The sequence below is a fragment of the Podarcis vaucheri genome (assembly GCF_965113315.1).
Source record: "Podarcis vaucheri genome assembly, chromosome: 7".
NCBI lineage: Eukaryota > Metazoa > Chordata > Lepidosauria > Squamata > Lacertidae > Podarcis > Podarcis vaucheri.
In genome coordinates, this window is record NC_138765.1 from 60530789 (window position 1) to 60550261 (window position 19473).

General features: G+C 47.6%; 1 protein-coding gene across 4 annotated transcripts in view; it reads right to left on the reverse strand.

The window, feature by feature from the left end:
* The window catches only part of ADCY7 (adenylate cyclase 7), an 84471-nt gene that overhangs the window by 19875 nt on the left and 45123 nt on the right, over positions 1–19473 (reverse strand). For all 4 annotated transcript variants that reach the window (XR_014222015.1, XM_082232865.1, XM_082232864.1 and 1 more), the window contains exons 8-12: positions 16261–16388; positions 15025–15183; positions 12766–12898; positions 9489–9677; positions 8455–8498 (exon numbers count right to left, since the gene is read on the reverse strand). Coding sequence is in view for 3 of the 4 variants with exons in the window: in XM_082232865.1 (XP_082088991.1) it covers positions 8455–8498; positions 9489–9677; positions 12766–12898; positions 15025–15183; positions 16261–16388 (653 nt within the window). In the remaining variant the exon portion in view is untranslated. The remainder of the gene's footprint in view (positions 1–8454; positions 8499–9488; positions 9678–12765; positions 12899–15024; positions 15184–16260; positions 16389–19473) is intronic.

Genomic DNA, 19473 nt, shown 5'->3' on the forward strand with positions numbered 1-19473 from the left:
GTATGAGAGAGAAAGAGAAAGAGAAAGAGAAAGAGAAATAATAGAAATAGAAATAGAAATAGAAATAGAAATAGAAATAGAAATAGAAATATAGAAATAAATAGAAATAGAAATAGAAATAGAAATAGAAATAGAAATATAGAAATAAATAGAAATAGAAATAGAAATATAGAAATAAATAGAAATAGAAATAGAAATATAGAAATAAATAGAAATAGAAATAGAAATATAGAAATAAATAGAAATAGAAATAGAAATAGAAATAGAAATAGAAATATAGAAATAAATAGAAATAGAAATAGAAATAGAAATATAGAAATAAATAGAAATAGAAATAGAAATAGAGAAATAAATAGAAATAGAAATAGAAATAGAAATAGAGAAATAAATAGAAATAGAAATAGAAATAGAAATAGAAATATAGAAATAGAAATAGAAATAGAAATAGAAATAGAAATAGAAATAGAAATAGAAATAATAGAAATAGAAATAATAGAAATAGAGATGGAAAAGAAGGGTGCAGCTTGCTAAGTGTTGTGGATTTCTTCTCTTCACTTGCCTTGGCTCACCCAGAGCTCAAAGTGATACCGCTCTGCTTGAGAGACTAAATTCAGGGACTGTATGTGGAGTTGGGGGTGAGAAAGTGAGAAGAACCACAGCTGCCTGAACACTGGGGTAAATAAAGTGACAAAAGAAAGAGCACAGGAGGAAAACACCGCCCAAGTCCATTTGCTCACTTCCTCAGACACATTTGTCTGCTTCCGCCAGAGCTAGCTGCACATAACATTTAGTCCAACGGTTTGTTTGCCACAGTTTGCCAGGTAAATGCAGACTTGTGTGCGCTCCCCTGTTGCCTGTTAACAGCACCGGATTTTCAGGGTTATACTGCCTTTGGGCTTGGTTCCATTTAGCTATTAGAGCTAAATTGGATAGACCTCATCTTCCAGGAATTTTTCTAACCATTTTAAAAGCCATCTCTGAGCCTAACTGTCAGGGGTTCAGGAGCAGAGACGCAGAGAAGGGAGGAAGCAGAGAGCGAGGGGGAGGAATCCGAAGGGAAAATGAGTGATGATGACGACCCGAGATCTCCAAGCCTAAGCAGTGAGTCAGAGGACTCCCAAAAGGGAGCCCCAGTGAGCAGAGCAAGGGGGGGATCCGGGGGGACACCCCAGGAGGAAGGGAACAGAGGAGATTCAGAGAGTAGCAGCTGGAAGTCGGGACCCACGCTCATAACTGAGGGCGGCAGCAGCTGGAAGTCGGGACCCACGCTCAAGACTGAGAGCAGCAGGGAGGAAGGTAGCCAGGCATCGGGTTCCGGAGGCTGTCAGCAGGAGGGAGGGCACGAGTCAGGGGTGGTCACGCCCTCCTCAGAGAGCGAGGCAACGGTTAAGAGGAAAGTAGAGAGTTGGGCGCGCGCGCCAAGTTCAAATGCAGCGGAAGCTGGAGCAGTAAGCAGCCCGGAGAGTGAGCCAGGTCCCAAAGCCCGCCGCAAGGAGGCAGAAGGATCAGGGGGGTCAGCGTCAGAGGAGAGTAGAAGGGAGGAGGCCCAGGGGGGCAGAAGGACCCAGAGACGTAGGGAGAGGCGAAGGAGGTGGAGCAAGGCTAGGGTATTAAGCTGGTGTGCAAGAGGCGGGGACTCAGACGGGTCTTCGCCGACCTAGGGCAGAAGGTGTAGAGCTGCACGCTGCAGTTCGGAAATGAAACCTGTAACTTAATAAAGACTCTTATAAAGTGAACGCTGGCGGACTTGGTCCTATGTGAGCTGGGACTGGGTGGCAGCTCTGACAGTAAGACCCGTCTCACAAAAGCTTCGGACACCTGATATCTCGCAGCGGAAAGAGAGGCAGCTGGAGGAGGGGATCGGTGTTTGGGAGCAAGCTCACGACGGTTAGCAGAGATGACGGAAGCAGAGACAGTTGCAGCGCTGCAACAGGCAGTTACCCAATTGAACGCGGAGGTACTGGCATCCAAGAAGAGGGAGGAGGATGCGGCAGCCGCCTACAGAGATCTCCACGCCAGGTTTGAAGCATGGGTTAAACACGGGCAGCCAGGACCCAGACCGGAGGGGGTTGGGTTGGCACGGAGAGCAGGAGGGCTTGTGGCTCACTTCGATGGGAATTTACAACAGTACCCCAATTTTCGAGCAGACGTAATGTGCGCACTGCAACTGCTGGCAAAAGACTTTAGAGATGAGGAAGAGAAAGTGGGGTTCATACTATCCCATTTGCATGGGGATGCTAAAGCGTGGCTACGCAATTTGTGGAGGGATAAAGATCCGGCGCTTCAGAATGCAGATGCCTTTATCAAAGCGATGGATGCGTGTTTTTTGTCTACTATTGATGTGGATCTTGCCCGACGGGAGATTCATGGACTAAAACAAGGGAGGGCAAGCGTCCGGCAGTACCATGCCCGCTTTTTTGCGCTGGTCAGTGCCTTAGAGTGGGACCGGGATTCGCCCCCTGTCAGAGACCTGTTCTGGGAGGGTCTAAGCTCTGCGGTCAAGGATGAGATTGCAAGGGGGGAGAGGCCCCGAAGCACGCAGGAGGTGGTCCAAAGGGCGCTGACTGTGGGGGTGAGGCTGGAAGAACGTCCATGGTGCAGAGATGAAGGACGTGGAGGGCGCGAAGCAGCGAGAAGTTTCTCTTTCATTCCAAGAGAAGCAGCGCGTGCGCAATCCACACCTCCGCCTGGAGGGGGAGGGGAACCGATGGAGGTTGGAGGTGCAAGGGCTCAGTCAGCAGCCAGAGCCCAAGCACCGACAGCAGTGAAAGCGAAGCCTCCTAGAGGGAACAGGAAGTGTTACATCTGCGAGGATCCAGGCCATTTGGCGAAAGAGTGTCCCCGGAGGCTCCACAAGCACACTGCAGCCTCAGCAATGGTGACTGCAGCAACGCAGCAAGGAGAACCACAGCAGGGAAACGACGATGTCTGGCTGGAGACAGAGGCACTGCGGCCCAGCCAGACGCATCAGTGAAGCAGTCCCCAGCGATCTTGCAACCCACGGACCCCCTCCCACCCAAACCAGTAGTGCAGCTCACAGCATCTCTCCAGCTACCCGATGGCGTCACTATCGAAGTGCCGCTTTCTGTGGATTCTGGAAGCAACGCAGACTTTATAGCGCAGGATTTTGTGGAGCAGCACGCTATACAGCTACTGCCTGCCACTCTGCCCCTGCAAGTCGTCACAGTGGATGGCAGAGAGTTGCTAGGGGGGCAGGTGGTGAAGCAAACGCCACCGATGGTGATGCGCCTTGGCAACCACAGGGAAGTCATCAGTTTTAATGTCACCCAACTGTCGGACACGCCCATTGTGTTGGGCATGAGTTGGCTGGACAGGCACAGTCCGACACTGGCTTGGTACCAGAGACAGCTGATCTTCGGCTCCTCTTATTGCGCAGAACACTGCATCCTGCCCAGACAGGAGGGAGAGGAGGAGGAATCACAACTGCAGTTGGGAACGTTGCAAGCAGTCCCCCGCAAATACGCAGACTTTCTGGAGGTCTTCTGCGAGAAAGAGGCTGACAAGCTACCACCGCACAGGCAATATGACTGCAAGATTGACCTCCTACCAGGGGCGACGCTGCCGAAAGGGAAGCTGTATTCCATGTCTGAGGACGAATTACAGGAACTCAAACAGTTCATAGATCACAATTTGCAGCGCGGTTTCATCCGGGAGTCCAGGGCAGTAGGGGGCAGTCCTGTTTTCTTCGTGAAGAAGAAAGACACGCCCCAAAAAAGACTGGTGGTGGATTTTCGCCTCTTAAACAAGATGACCAAGCCTTCTGATTTCCCCATGCCCAGGATTGACGACCTACTGGCGACGGTGCGCAAGGGACGCGTGTTCACCAAGTTGGACCTGCGAGGTGCGTACAATCTCATCCGCATGAGGGAGGGCGATGAGTGGAAGACAGCCATGTTCACGCCTCTGGGCACCTACGAATACAGAGTGATGCCGTTTGGATTGCAAAACGGTTCTCACTGTTTCCAAGCTTTCATGCATCATGTGTTGGCGGGACTCCTTTACAAGAAGTGCGTCTGCTTTCTGGATGACATCCTGATATTCTCCGAATCGCAGCAAGCCCATGACCAAGATGTTCGGGAGGTGCTGAAGAGGCTGCAGCAGCATAGACTGTACGCCAAACTGGAGAAGTGCCAGTTCGACACGACGGAGGTGGATTTCTTGGGTTACAAGTTGTCGGACAAGGGGCTAGCCATGGACAGCGCCAAGGTTCGTGCGGTGTTGGATTGGAAGAGCCCGCGCAACCGGAAGGAGGTCCAGCGGTTTGTCGGCTTCGCCAACTTCTATCGCAAGTTTATCAAGGGGTTCGCGATGCAGACGGCGGCCATTACGGACACGCTAAGCTCCACGAAAAAGAAATTCATCTGGACGGAGCAGGCGGAGCAGTCCTTTCAAGCACTCAAGCGTCTCTTCGCGTCGGAAGAGCAACTGCTGCATATCGACCCCAGCAGACCGATGCGGGTAGAGACAGACGCGTCCGATAGAGCAGTGGGAGCTGTCCTGCTGCAAAGGGACCCACAGGGGGTCTGGAGGCCGGGAGCGTTCTACTCCAGAAAGCTCAGCAAGTCGGAGCAGAACTACACCATCTGGGACAGGGAGTTGCTGGCCATTCATGCAGCTTTCAAGGCGTGGAGGCACTTCCTGATCGGCGCCAAGCACACGGTGCAGGTCTGCACGGATCACAAGAATCTGGAGCACTGGCGCACGGCTCAGTTCCTGAACCAGAGGCAGATACGTTGGGCGGAGTTCTTTGCTGACTTCAATTTCCGAATAGAGTACGTCCCAGGTGACACCAACGTCATGGCGGATGCACTGTCCCGCAAACCGCAATACCTCGAAGAGGCGACGCCAGCGGCAGCCATGCACATCTTCGCGCCAACAGCGTGGGCGTGCGCTTCAGCCACAGTAGACCTGGATGCGGTGCGGCGGGCGTTGCAGGACGACTCCTTCGCGCAGGCGAAGATGGCAGAGGTGCACAAGGGCACGGCGAAGGGCGACGAGTTCCAGATACGAGACGGCTTGCTCTTACGTAAAGGGGCCATCTACGTGCCGGGAGACGAACTTCGCGCCAGGGTACTGCAGCAGCTGCACGACGCACCCACGGCCGGGCACTTTGGCACGGAAAAAACGGTGGACTTAGTCGCAAGGGACTTTTGGTGGCCCAGACTGAGAGGGGAAGTCGCGGACTACGTTGCGAGGTGCGACACCTGCCAGAGGGCCAAACCGGTGCACAAACCACCGGCGGGACTGCTGGAACCGCTGCAAACGCCGTTTGAACCGTGGGAGAGGGTGGCCCTGGACTTTGTTACGGATCTACCCAGCTCGAGAGGCAAGACAGCTGTACTAGTGGTGGTGGACTTGTTCACCAAGATGGCACATTTCATTCCGTGTGCGAAGGTGGCCACGGCGGAACAAACCGCCAAACTGTTCATAGATCACGTGTTCAAAGTGCATGGTCTGCCGCGGTCTATCCTGTCCGACCGCGGGCGCCAGTTCGTCTCGAATTTCTGGCAGAAGCTGATGAGTTTTCTAAATGTCAAGGTCGATCTGGCATCAGCAAGACACCCGCAGACCAACGGGCAAGCAGAGAGGGTCAATGCCATCATGCAGCAGTACCTGAGATGCTATGCCAATCAACAACCTGCGACCTGGGTGGATTACCTGCCGCTCGCCGAGTTCGCTTACAACAACACGAAGCACGTGTCCACAGGGGTGACGCCGTTCTTCGCCAACAATGGGAGGAATCCCAGAACCTTCCCGGGACGGGAGAGAGTGGGGGACGGAGAACCACAGACGGCGGACGCGTTCGCGTCAGAGTTGCAGGCGGTACACGATCAACTCAGACGGCAGCTGGAGCTAGCTAAGCACGCCTACAAGGTGCAAGCTGACAAGCACAGGCGGGTTGGCGAAGAGATCCAAGTGGGAGACTGGGTCTGGTTGGCAGCCCACGCAGTGCCGACCAGGTCACTAGCCAAGAAGAAGTTGGGGCACAAGCAAATTGGTCCGTACCAAGTCGAAGCACAGATCAACCCGGTAGCCTTCCGACTGGTGCTGCCGGAGGGTTCCAGAATGCATCCGGTGTTCCACAGGTCGGTGCTCACTCCCTACAAGGCACCTCACAGATTCCAGGAGCCAGGGACGGCACCGAGTCCGTTCCGGGAGCGGACGGAGACGCGAGGGGTGACGCAGCAAGACCCCATCAACGAGGTCACGGAGATTTTGGACTCCAGATGGGGGGAAGAGGGAGTCGAATACCTCCTAGCCAGAGAGGGCACCCGGGCCAGCGCCAATAGCTGGGTGCCAGACTACGCTTTGGAGGAACCCCTGCTCAAGGACGAGTTTCATGCCCTTTTCCCACACAGACCCATGCCAGCGAGCTTCTTCGACGACTGGCTGTTCACGCCCACACTTTCTTCCAGCACGTTCCATGGATTCGACTCGGACGGGGAACCCGCGCTGAGCACCCGTTCCCCAGAAGGATCGCCGGCGGGTTCGGCGTCAGACACCTCGTATTGGTGGGACGATCGACCGGAGGAGCAATGGCGCCGGAAGTGGCTGGAGATGCCAGGTCGAGCGACCGACGCAGAGACTGACATGGACGTGTTCGGGGAGGACCTTGGGTTCGAGCACGGCGGTACAGAGATGGAAGCGGAACAGGTCAACGTCGGCGACCGCGAGGAGGAAGACTCGGAGGTCTTCAGTTGGCGGCCAACCACGGGGAGCGAACTGTATCCGGCATTCCCTCCCGTGATGATGGAGCACCCAGCACCCACACCTGAAAGCGGGGAGGGGGGAAGGGGGGGCTTCGAGGGGGGGATGGATGTCAGGGGTTCAGGAGCAGAGACGCAGAGAAGGGAGGAAGCAGAGAGCGAGGGGGAGGAATCCGAAGGGAAAATGAGTGATGATGACGACCCGAGATCTCCAAGCCTAAGCAGTGAGTCAGAGGACTCCCAAAAGGGAGCCCCAGTGAGCAGAGCAAGGGGGGGATCCGGGGGGACACCCCAGGAGGAAGGGAACAGAGGAGATTCAGAGAGTAGCAGCTGGAAGTCGGGACCCACGCTCATAACTGAGGGCGGCAGCAGCTGGAAGTCGGGACCCACGCTCAAGACTGAGAGCAGCAGGGAGGAAGGTAGCCAGGCATCGGGTTCCGGAGGCTGTCAGCAGGAGGGAGGGCACGAGTCAGGGGTGGTCACGCCCTCCTCAGAGAGCGAGGCAACGGTTAAGAGGAAAGTAGAGAGTTGGGCGCGCGCGCCAAGTTCAAATGCAGCGGAAGCTGGAGCAGTAAGCAGCCCGGAGAGTGAGCCAGGTCCCAAAGCCCGCCGCAAGGAGGCAGAAGGATCAGGGGGGTCAGCGTCAGAGGAGAGTAGAAGGGAGGAGGCCCAGGGGGGCAGAAGGACCCAGAGACGTAGGGAGAGGCGAAGGAGGTGGAGCAAGGCTAGGGTATTAAGCTGGTGTGCAAGAGGCGGGGACTCAGACGGGTCTTCGCCGACCTAGGGCAGAAGGTGTAGAGCTGCACGCTGCAGTTCGGAAATGAAACCTGTAACTTAATAAAGACTCTTATAAAGTGAACGCTGGCGGACTTGGTCCTATGTGAGCTGGGACTGGGTGGCAGCTCTGACACTAACTATGCAATGTAATGGAAGTAAACACTGATTGCTTGCTATTTTAGGAGCGGGGTGGATTTTCAGTGGAGAATCAGCTAAGGAGAGGTGTGCTTAACCCCTCCACAACTCACTGTAACTCCTTTCCCTCTAAGCCGCTCACTGTCCGCCTGACAACTTTGTTTTATTTTGGAGGATAATGTCTAGGGAGGAAATCCTAAAGGTGGCAACCCTAGTATTGGGTGATTTAAAAAACAACAACACCAAAACATTTCTCACATGAAAACCTTCACAAGGGCACTCCTCTACTAAAAATAGTAAATCTGAAGTCAAACAGTGCAGAGAGAAGAATCAGCCAAATCTAATACAAAAATCAAGACAGTAATATGCAGCCTACTTCTGCTAAAGTCACAGAGGAATATTACACAGAATAAGAAGAACATTCCAAAGAAAATGATTCAGAGACCACATGCAGTGGAGTTACTGAGCCTTCAGTAAGATCTGCAAACCAATTTATGTGCTACACAAGACAGGGCCTTCTTGACAGGGGCACCAAAGTTGTACAACTCCATCTTCACTGACCTTTCAGATACTTAGCAAAAGGGCTTCTCTTCCAGGGAGGTCCCAGAGCTTTTTCTTACTGTAAACATCTTATATTATGTTGGTTGTGCTGGCTTAGTAGTAGTAATAGTAACTTTCTAGCTGCCTTGTTAATCACAGTTCTGGAAGGTGTGTGTGTGTGTGCACACATGTGTGTGTGTACACACACACGCACACACACACAAAACACCACAACACAGCAGGATCTAACGTGTTATAACCATGCATGACTTGCCTCTCTGTAGTCCTCTGACGGCTCACCAACTGCAGAGCTATCTCCTAAGCAAGAGAGAAAAGGTAGGGGATTAATGCTTTCCCAACCCTCCCTCTTAAAGCATGTAAATATAATTTAATGAATTCAGCAAGCAAAATATGTTCAGTGCTGCACAGAGGAGCCCCTGACCTGTGAGTTTCACATAACATAGAAAGTCTATTTTAAATGGTTGGCTGAGTTTCTGCATCTGCAATGTAAAGGGCTGGCTTCCTCTTAGGAAGTGGCATGAAGGGGGAACAAACCTAAGATTAGTGTCATTTCCAAGACTGCCTAGGTAGGGAAGCAGTGACCTGACATTTATAGCTTTATTCACTTTTGCTATGGAAATATCTATTTTATATTTGCTTTCTGAATGTAATTTTACGGTTGCTCTTATGCTGCTCTTCGCTGTGATATTTTCTCTTAACATCCTTAACATCTTAACACAGGATTTTGTTGCAATAAAATAAATAAAATAAAACGTAAAAAAATAAAATAAATAAGACACAAGTGGAAAGGTGTTAAAAAAGGACTGTGCTTCTGGATTATTATTTTTTTACTTATTGTTGACCATCTGTACACCCTATGACAGACTGGTGTCCAAAGGAGAACTGATATGTATGTAATACATATGACCCCAGCCCTTTAAATCACCTCAGAGAGGACGTGGGTGGGTGAAGTCTTCACCCAGGTCCGTTCTGACATCCCGCCCATCAGGTTGGCCCCCAATGTCTCATGGGATTTCCCAGCTAGCCATGCAGGAAAACACCTTCCACTGCCGTGCTGAAGCTGGGAAATGGCTGTACCCGCCCACCCCATAGCCACACTGGGCCACAAACTCCGCTTCCCATAAGTAAAGTGGGGGGGGGTGAGACGGGACAGGACTTCTCTCCCTTTTTCTATTGTTTCCAATATTTACTTCTGGCTCCTTGCAGCAGCAGCAACAACCACCAAAAGCCAACCAAGTCCAAACTGAGGGTTTTGGAAAGAAAGAGCAAAGAGCAATGGAGCCTCACCCTCCTATGCCTTCTGTTTGGTGCCGTTGTCTCGCTGCTCACACTCTCTCTGTGGTTTAGGTGAGCAAAAGGCCGGGCGGCCCCCCAGGTCTCCAAGAACCTCGACATCCGGACAGAGGCCCTCATCTTCAAGCCATCATGCACTCTGGTGGTTTGTGGGAGGTGGTTGTTGGAAGTGCGCTGCTTAGACTGAACCCGGGGAGAGACAAGACAGCCAAGCGTACATTTTAGAAAACTGGATGTAACAAACAAATGAAATTATTTATTTGACAGAATTTATATACTGCTGACTCATCCGTAACCTCTAAGCCAAACTGGCACTCTCCAGTTTGGATAGCTAAATGGCTCAGTTGGTTGGAGCGTGCTGATGATAACACCAAGCATGCCGGTTTGATTCCCATAAAGGACAGCTGAATGACTATTCCTGCACTGCAGTAGAGGGTTGAACTAAATGATCCTCGGTAGGATTCTATGATACTTAAGATGTTCGAAGCTACAACTTCCACCAGCTTCAGCCAAAATGAGTTTCGAAACATCTGGAGGGTGCCAAGTTGGTGAAGGCTGTTCTAAGCGGTGACCATAAAACATGAGACATTTGTTAAAAAATACTGGTTAAAAACGTTAAAAGCAAGCGAACAGTGTAATTTATCAGTAAAATCAGAAGTTATTGAAGAAATATACACATTAATACAAACTTATATGCTAAGATTACACATCTGAACAGTCTTACAGAAAAGTCTTAACAGGTTCCAGGTACAATAAACAAGGTGAAACGAAATTATACAGGAAATGATGCAGGAAGCCTTATAATTTATGACTACCCAACCCAGAGATGGGGAGCCTGTGGTCCCTCCATATGTTGCTGGACTCAGACCTTGCTCATGGATCAGCTTGGCCACTGAGACAACAGGAGGACGCTGGGCTAGGTCAGCCTTCAGTCCAACCCAGCTGGGCTCTTCCTAATGACTGCAACTCCTGTCATCCCTGGCTATTGGCCATGTTGGCTGACGCGGTGGCTGAAGGGAGCTGGAGTCCGTGAACATCTGGGAGGGCAGCAGGTTAGCCAACACTGACTACAGACCGCTTTTGCCTGCTCTGACTTGCAAGGCCTCTCTAGTGCCTTATGGCAGCCAGGGGACTGTCCCATCATTTATCACTTGACTCTTTCATCTGGAGATGTAGGTGAATGAATAGGGGAAACTTCTGCATGCAAAATGTAAGCTCTACACCCGTGGTTCCCAAACATTTTTGGGCCATCTCCCCCTCAGTTCCATTATCTCCACCCCAGTGCCCTGTGCCCATGGAAAGCATTCTTCAGAATAGTGGTTTGCACAATCCACTGAGGGATAGCTCAGTTGGTAGGTAGAGTATGAAGCTCTTAAATCTCAGGATTCCTGCATTGAAGGAGGTGGGACTAAATGATCCTTGTGGTTCCTTCCAGCTCTACAATACGCAATTCAGCTACCAACACAATGAAATTCTAAACAGCAACAATTAATTGCACGTTTATTCAAAATCCAATTTAAACCATTTAGTTTAACTGATTCAACCGATTTGATTAACTTCAGCCACTGATGGCCACTGATACTCATTTACACCTCCAGCGCCCCCCCTCCCCACCAGCCGCTTGCCTCTTAGAGCCACCCTAGGTAACCCCAGTGCCCCCTAGAGGACAGGAAAGCCCACTCTGGAGACCGCTGATCTACATACTGCGCTATGACCTTTCCTCCCAATCCAGAGGTAGCTGGTGAGTGTGTGGAACAGGTCTCATGCCACATCCACGCTATATACTCAACACATGTTTAATCTTGGGAACCAGCTTAAGAGGATTCTGGCCTCAACTGCAGCACACAGTTTCATTTGTGAGCTGAGCAGAACAAACTGGATCACCCTGGAGTACCTTTTATTTTCTCATCGCTTTCTCTCAGAATGCCAGTGGAGCTGCACTTAAAGGCAGAACGTGGGAGGCTTGAAGCATATTCTTTTAATTACACACAGTTAAAGAGCAGCCTTTTCTGGATACTTGAAGTGTTCCTTGGAGACCGAACTCTATAAGCCATTGTTTCATGGATCCATGGACCCTGGCAACTGAATGTCTAATACTTATTTCAGCCTCGTTATGCAATTGCAGCCCTGCCTCCCCACCGTCTGTGCTCCCAGTTCCCAGTTCTCAGTCCACGGTCGCTATCTTTCTTTGTGGTTTATTGCCTTCGGTGTCCCAATTCCCACCCCCTACACACACCCGCAACTCCTTTCCCTAGCTTGAGAAACTTAAAGCAAAACAACGACAACTAACAAACATAAGCACAGCCATGCAAAATAAATTGAGGGGTTGCTTGACCATGATTAAGCATGCAGACTCGCTCAACTTATTTCAGCTACAAAATACAAGGTGTGGGGTTTTGTTTTTTGTAGACTGCAGAACTAAAAAGTGAATTGTTTTACTCCCCCTCATACACAACAAAAATTTTGTCAGATGTATATTACGCGCAGGCTCACATGCACACAGAAACCCAATTGTGCCCCAGAAACCCTGCAGGCAGATTGGGCTTGTTCAAATCAATGTGAAAATTCAGGCTCACTTATATCGACACTCTGCATGGTTTACTGGTCCCCAGTTCTGAGTCTCGCTGTTATTTTCCATCCCTTTTCTCTCCAGGGATAAGCCAATGTAGTGCCCCATGTTCATTGGCAACAGCTCCCATTAACCCTGGGAGTTGTAGCCAAGACCATCTAGAAGCCTCCACATTGGCTATCCCTGCCCTATGCAAGGTTCTCCCTAGCCCCTCTCCCCTCCCCCACCACTACTCCGTCCTTTTGTCTCCCACACCCATGGGCTTACTCAACCACTCTGCTTCCGGGTTGCCCAATCTAGCTTTGCCACCACCTGCATTCCATTTCCTATCCTTGTCTGCCCAGGATTTCTATCTCTGCCCCTCCTTCCTTCCTGGAAAAAAAACACGCTCACAGTTATCACACCCTCAATTCCAGTATGAAGTTCTTCATAGCCAAACTTTTTTAAAAAATAAAATAAATAAATTCCACTTCATTCACAGATGCAACATCGTTTGCAGACATTTTACCACGGGCATCTACTTCCCAAACAATCAGAGAACGTGATGATGTCACAGCAGTTCAGCCAATGGGGAGGGAGATCCCAGGCAACATTCCATTTGTAACTTGCTAAAAATAATAACAAGCCAGGCAGACAAATGTGTGCACACTCTTGTAAGTGAGTACAATATGCATGTGTATCTTAGGGTAAAAGCACACCTACCCTTGGGTCTATCACCAAGTAAGTTTTGATATTCATGGCTTCAAGGTAAGGGTCTCTGAGGTGTCCGTTCCCATCTTCCACTTCATAAGCTTTGCCTAGGTGATTGAGGGTTGCTTCTGTGATGTGTACACGGCTGGAGAGAGGAAAGAGACAGGAGCACAAAAGACTTGAAACATTTGCAGAAAGGTCACTGTAAGTTATTCATTTCCATATCAATGGCTGCTGTTGACAAGCCTGAGCTTCTCAACAGCTTCACGCCTTGGAAGCCAAATCCAGGATCCTGGCAGCATTGCTGTTTAACAGCTTTGCTTATTTGCAATCCATCATAGCACAATTGTTCATGCATTTCTCACTGGGCTTTGTGCAGTGCCTTCAGTTTTATTTTCTTTTATTAAGGAAGGTATATAGGATTTATCTACTGCTTAATTGTCAAAACCTCCCAGTGGTTTAAATAAATTACGCATTAAAAATACCGATAATATTAAAAGCAAGTTAATCTAAAATTTTCAAAATAAACGAGCAGTTTTCAAAGCACACATTATAAAAGTTGCACATTAAAATGCATGTCCCAATTTGCAGGTCTGGATAGGCTTCCTTCAGCAATGACAACAAAAAGGTTTCAGCAGTATAGTACTGTACAGAGAAAGCACCTGCCTATTATCAGTGGACAGGGAGTACCAAAGTGCAGGTGTTGCCATGCTGCAGGAATGATTCCTTGCAAGTGTGGAACAAACGTTATGTAGCACCCTTTCTTTCAGCAGTGTGGGAGATGAGGCAAGCAAAATTTAGGCTGTAAACCTCCTAAGGCACCGATCTGTCTCCCCCTCCCTTGTGTTTGTCTGCAAAGCACTATGTATATTCATGGCAATATGATTACTATTATTATTAATAGATGCCATCACGCAGCAGCATTCAGCACCGCGCATGAATTTAATGCAAGCAAACGTTAATTATATGCACAGTGACTCACACATGGATTAGCTGTAGCCCTAGGGATCATTATAAAATATACACACTCTCAATACTTGTGCAAACTGCTAATCTCATTTTCAAGGACAGCTTGAATGTGGGGAGTGCAACAACATTAATTCAAATTTATACCAAAAAACACTCTTCCCTCCACCACCCCTCTCTTAACAAGTTGCTGAATGGCTCTCAAAAAGGGCTGGAAGCTCTCGAGGGCAACATCTAGATATATTACACAACGCAGAACCATCCAAGAGTTTACTCAGCTGGCTAGCGTCACAGTTTCTCAGGCAGTGTTCTGAAACAATCCAAGCTGTAATGCACTAAGCTCCAAATACATATATACACACACCTTCTTTCGGTTAAATAGTTTCTTCCCTGCACATTCCTATCGTTAGAGTTGTTCTCCAAAAGGGAACCAGCTACCCAGATATATAATCAGCAAGCTATATTTGTTTTCAAAAGCTGTATTGATTTTTATCTGTGTTTTAATTACAATAGTTTTATATGCATTTGTGTGTGTGTGTGTTTTAATTGGTTGGTGGATTTGACCTGTGTTTTACCTACAGGTCTTATTTGGACACCACTTGGAGAGCTCTTTAATCAAGAGATTGATAAAACTCTTTAATAAATTTGTCCATGGGCAGAGTTGAGCTTCAGTGCAGGGGGAGTTGCCAACACTGTTTTAATTATGTAAATCAACATCTTATACTGCTTAATGTGATCATTTATTTACTTAAACTGTTTCATTTGCTTGCTAGCTTCCAGCCAGTTAATTGTTATTATTTATGCACTGGGAAAAGCTTCACCAATGTCAACACTCAGGATCTGGGGGGGAGGGGGAGGGGCAGGGGGTTATCCAATGACAGAAGAGCATCTATGCTCATATATAAAAGAGAATTAACCAGATGGTTCTGAGCCATTTCAATGATGGATTGGGTAGGCATGGTATGGAACCATGCAAACTATCAAAACCATGGTCAAGTTCATGCTATGTGCTTTACATGTATGGTCTGGATGTGGCCTTTGTGGCTTATATGGCGAGCAACCACGACAAAACATCAAATGATAAATGCATGAAAGGAAGAAAATCAACCAGCAAAGAACATCCATAGACAATAAGAGGCAATAAACAGCTCTTCTTCTGAATAGCTTGGTACAATGCACATTACTCAAGTTTTGCTCATAGCGTTGTGAAGATTCCACACATCTCCAGCACCACGACAAAAAGGGCATAATTTCACCAGGCTTCTTTCCCAAGTGAATTACAACTTCAGGTTGGGGAATCCTTACCCAGGAACTCCCGCAGATTCCATTCGGTTAGCTAAGGAGACATCGTGAGACCAAACGTCGTACTGCCATTTCCGAAGCCCTATTACACCGCAGAGCACGTTCCCAGAGTGAATGCCGACTCGCATATTGATGTCCACTCCTGTGGCTTCTCTTACTTGTCTGCAAAACAGATCAGAAGAGGACTGGAAGAGGTGCCTACTCTTCCCCCATCATAATGCCTACAAATTTATGCTGGCGCTTTAATTCTCTCTTAATTACTGCAAAAACCAATGTGAAATTTAGGGATGTGGTCCACCCTGTGCTCAAGGCAACAGCCAAAAAGTGGGATGGATCGAGTGTTTTAAACTTATTGGAGTAGCCTTCATCTATACAAGCAATGGAGGACAGTGGAATATAGGAAAATGACTTCTACTGAGCCAGACCATATGCCAAGTTAGTCTATGCTCATGAGTAGACGAGCACTGAATACAGAGAGAAACGAACCATCATCTCTGATGCTTTCACATGTTTCTTTAAATACGTCCCTTGTTTTATCATACACATTAAATGCATTGAGGTTTGCAGTAACCATCATTTAGAACCCAAGCCATAGTTTGAACTTCCAAACACAGACTCAAATAATGCCTTAGAACTGCTTGCCTATTGTCATTTTAGGAACGCAGGAAACTGCTTTATGTTGAGCCAGACCATTGATCCATCTAGCTTGGTGCTGTCTACATTCGCTGTTCGAGGCTCTTCAGAGTTTCAGGCAAAAGCATTTACCAGCCATGCATGGAGGTAACAGAGAATGAACTCAATATGTTCTCCATTCAAATCATATGCTTCACCACTAAGCTATGGACCCTCCCCAACTTTGGGCCAATTACTATGGCCTCATTCTCTACAGACTAGCTATGAGCTGTAACCAAGGTTTGTCCTGTGGTTTACAGCTTGTGCTTTGTCAGCATAGGTAAACCATGAGCCCAGTTTGGATGCTGTGCTTAACAAAACTATGATGGAGCAGCAAAACTACTGGAGAGGAATAAAGAGGCCACAATCTCCTCTCCCAGAGCCCACACTTGCCCATTAATGCTAAGCCATGGTTTGGCTTAGTGTGATGTACAAAACAGGCGGTTGACAGCAACACTTTTTTCCGTCCCCATGTTGGGGACGTATACTTTGCACACTACTATGTAACTTATTCTCATTCTTAATGTTTCCAAATATTATTTAAACTCATTTTTTTTAAGTACATACTTTATAGCTTCGCACATGTCGAGGCCCATTTTCACACAGTTCTTGGCATGTACTGGCAAGGAAACAGGTAATCCCGAGACACAGTAATAACAGTCTCCCAGAATTTTTATCCTCATGCATTCATTTTCCTGCAAAACAACAACAACATGCGAGTCATCAGAAACACTGCAAATATGAATTAGCAAGTATCTATCTTAAGGAACACAAATTATAGGCTTTACTTTGCAGAACAAACAAATCTGACCTTATCTGGAGCTGCTGTTTTACTATCTCTGTTCTGAAGAACTCTGGGGCTCCTCAGGAGTTGTTTCCCCCCCAGGGATTATGAGAAATCATAAAATTACAGAGTTGGAAGGGTCCCAAATGGCCATGTAGTCTAACCCCCAGCAATGCAGGAATCACAGCTAATCAGTAATGGTGGACAAGCTTCTTTGAAATGTAAGTTGTCAACCATCACCAGTTTTCCCCTACGAAGCTCAGCCAGAAGGAAGTCCTGTTGTGCATACGGAAATGGGTCTTGAAAATCAACACATAATTAGGGATGTTGGAGAATTCCAGCAAAAACAGAAATGGCAGTGGAAATTGCCAATGTGTGCTTATTAGGCCCATGTCTGGAAGCGAAACAAATCTGAATATTCTGCTGCAGTTCGTCTTCTGCCAAAACTAACGTTATCTGTCTCGCTAGCTGCTGCAACGAACAAATTATATAAATTATGTTGTCACCTTGTTATTTAACCCTACCCATTTCACTGCAAAAGAAAGAAAGATCAAGTGGGAAAACACAATCACTTAATTACAGGCATCTCCCCACTTACATGGGGGTTACGTTCCTGGATAGCACTTTTACGTGAAATCAAGTATAGAGGAAAACACCACCTAAAAAGCCTATAAATACCCTCTAAACCGCTGGAAACCCTTGAAAATCTCACAAGATTGCAGCTGCAAAGGGTCCTGGGGTTGCACTAGCCGTTTTCTCACTTTTTAAGAAGCTATTTTTGCAGTTTTTGCGTCTTTTGCGGTTTAAAAATCAATTTATTTAATTATTTCCAGGGGCCACCCATATACACAGTCGTGCACAAATTGAACGCATGTGTACATGGGACGACGCCTGTATTGATCGCAGACTGAAAGCAGCAGCAACCACAAATACTGATAACGTAAGCAACGCTGCGTGTGATGAACACAGGGCAGAATGGAAAATGAGGACTCCTAACATCCCTCCCCATAATGGTCTGGATAATTGGTTAGCCTCAATATAAATCTTTTCAGAAGTTTAGCAAGGCCACCTCCTCATCCTTCTCCAGTCTCCGCAAACGTTTAACAACCAACATGCAAGGAATTGCATGAGAAACAAGAAAAAATTGAAAAAGGAAGACAGAACTTTAAACATCTTAATTATGCATTTATGCCATTTTAGCACACAAGTTGTTTCAGTACGTTTAGTGATTCAATTCTACCACATCCATTAAGGCTTAATTAAGTTAACATCCCAATTGCTTCTTTGCCTTTAATGAGAGATAGTTCAGCGACAGAACACTTTTAGACCATAACTCCCCAATCATGAGCATTTATAATATTAATAGATTGGAAATGGTTGGAAATAGAACCTTCCATAAATAGAGACAGATGCTCATACCCACAAATCTCACATGCTCAGTACAGTGAACATTACTAGTACTTTGAAAGAATATAACATAATACAGTGGTGCCCCGCAAGATGAATGCCTCGCAAGACGGAAAACCCGCTAGACAAAAGGGTTTTGCGTTTTGGAGGTGCTTCGCAAAACAAATTTCCTATGGGCTTGCTTTGCAAGACAAAAATGTCTTGCGAGTTCCTGCGGGAGTTTTTTCCTCCCCCCCCCTTTTCCCAAGCCGCTAAGCCGCTAATCAGCTGATCCGCTAAGCTGCTAATGGGCTTGCTTCGCAAGATGAAAAAACCGCAAGACGAAGAGACTCACGGGACGGATTCTTTTCGTCTTGCGAGGCACCACTGTATAATATAGATTGAGGCCAGAGATTCTGCAGACACAGAAAACTCCTTTGTGCTAAAATGGCATGTTCAACCTATCAACTGCTATTAACTCTTATAAATGTAAGAGTTTGGGAGATTTGAAACTTGTTAAATATAACTTCTCTTCATTTGCAAAATACAGAACAGAGTAAGTAGTAATTTACACAAGGTTCAGAAGAAACAGCCAAACCAAGGTTGCATCATTGCCACGGCATCAAAATTGTCATGCTTAAGTTCTGCATTTGTCCTCCGAACCAGAACTGGAACCAATGCATGAAATCAGTTTACCAGTCAGATTTGGAGAAAACCATAGTTTGCGAATCTGGGTGCAAATAGTTGAACTGTTAAACCATGATTCAGCACATGCAGGGCTGAGCTTGTATGCCCCCTTCCTCTGCCTGTGCAGCAAGGAAAGTTGGGTTTGGGAACTTTCGCTTTCACTTTTAACTATAGCTTGTAATTTATCCAGACTAACAAACTGGGGTTAATGCATTACCTTAACGGAGGTTATTTTCATACATGTCAACTTCAACTTTTGAAGCTGGCTATTTGAAAACAACATTAGCAATGGTTAGCTAAAGTTCCTGGTTTGCATAATGCAGGAAGCTGCTGTTAACTTGAAGGAGAATCTTCTGAAGTCCTCTTAGCCATACAGGAGAAGGAGAGGGAGGAGGAGGAGCAGCATGCAAGCTCAAGGCTCCCTGTAGCTTTCCCATGGTGCTAAACCATAGTTCAGTGTGACATCCAAATACAGCCAATGGTTTGCCCAAACCCAACCACAGTTTAGCTTACATGTGAACCAGACCATCGCACCGTTACCAGTGGCGGAGCTTCACGCTCTGGCACCGGGGGGTGGAGAGCAGGCAGGGGTGGGGCGCACCGCCTGCGGGGGCAGGGCGCCCAGCGCGGGCAGGGGGCAGCCGTGATGGCACCCTGGGGATTGCGCTGCCAGGGGTGGTGCACTCCCCCCGCACTCCTCTTCCTCCGCCAGTGACCATTACTACACCTTATTAGTCTCAGTGTAATAATAGTTGAAAGGATTTATCTATAATTACTGTATTTCCTCAAATCTATTGCTCGCCTTTTTTGGCCAAATTATGTTGCAAAAATTAAGGTGCACAATAGATTTGATGGCACATTTACATTCGCCAGCAAATACTTTTTTTGGTTTCAAGTTTTTGGAAATTGAGGTATGCATTAGA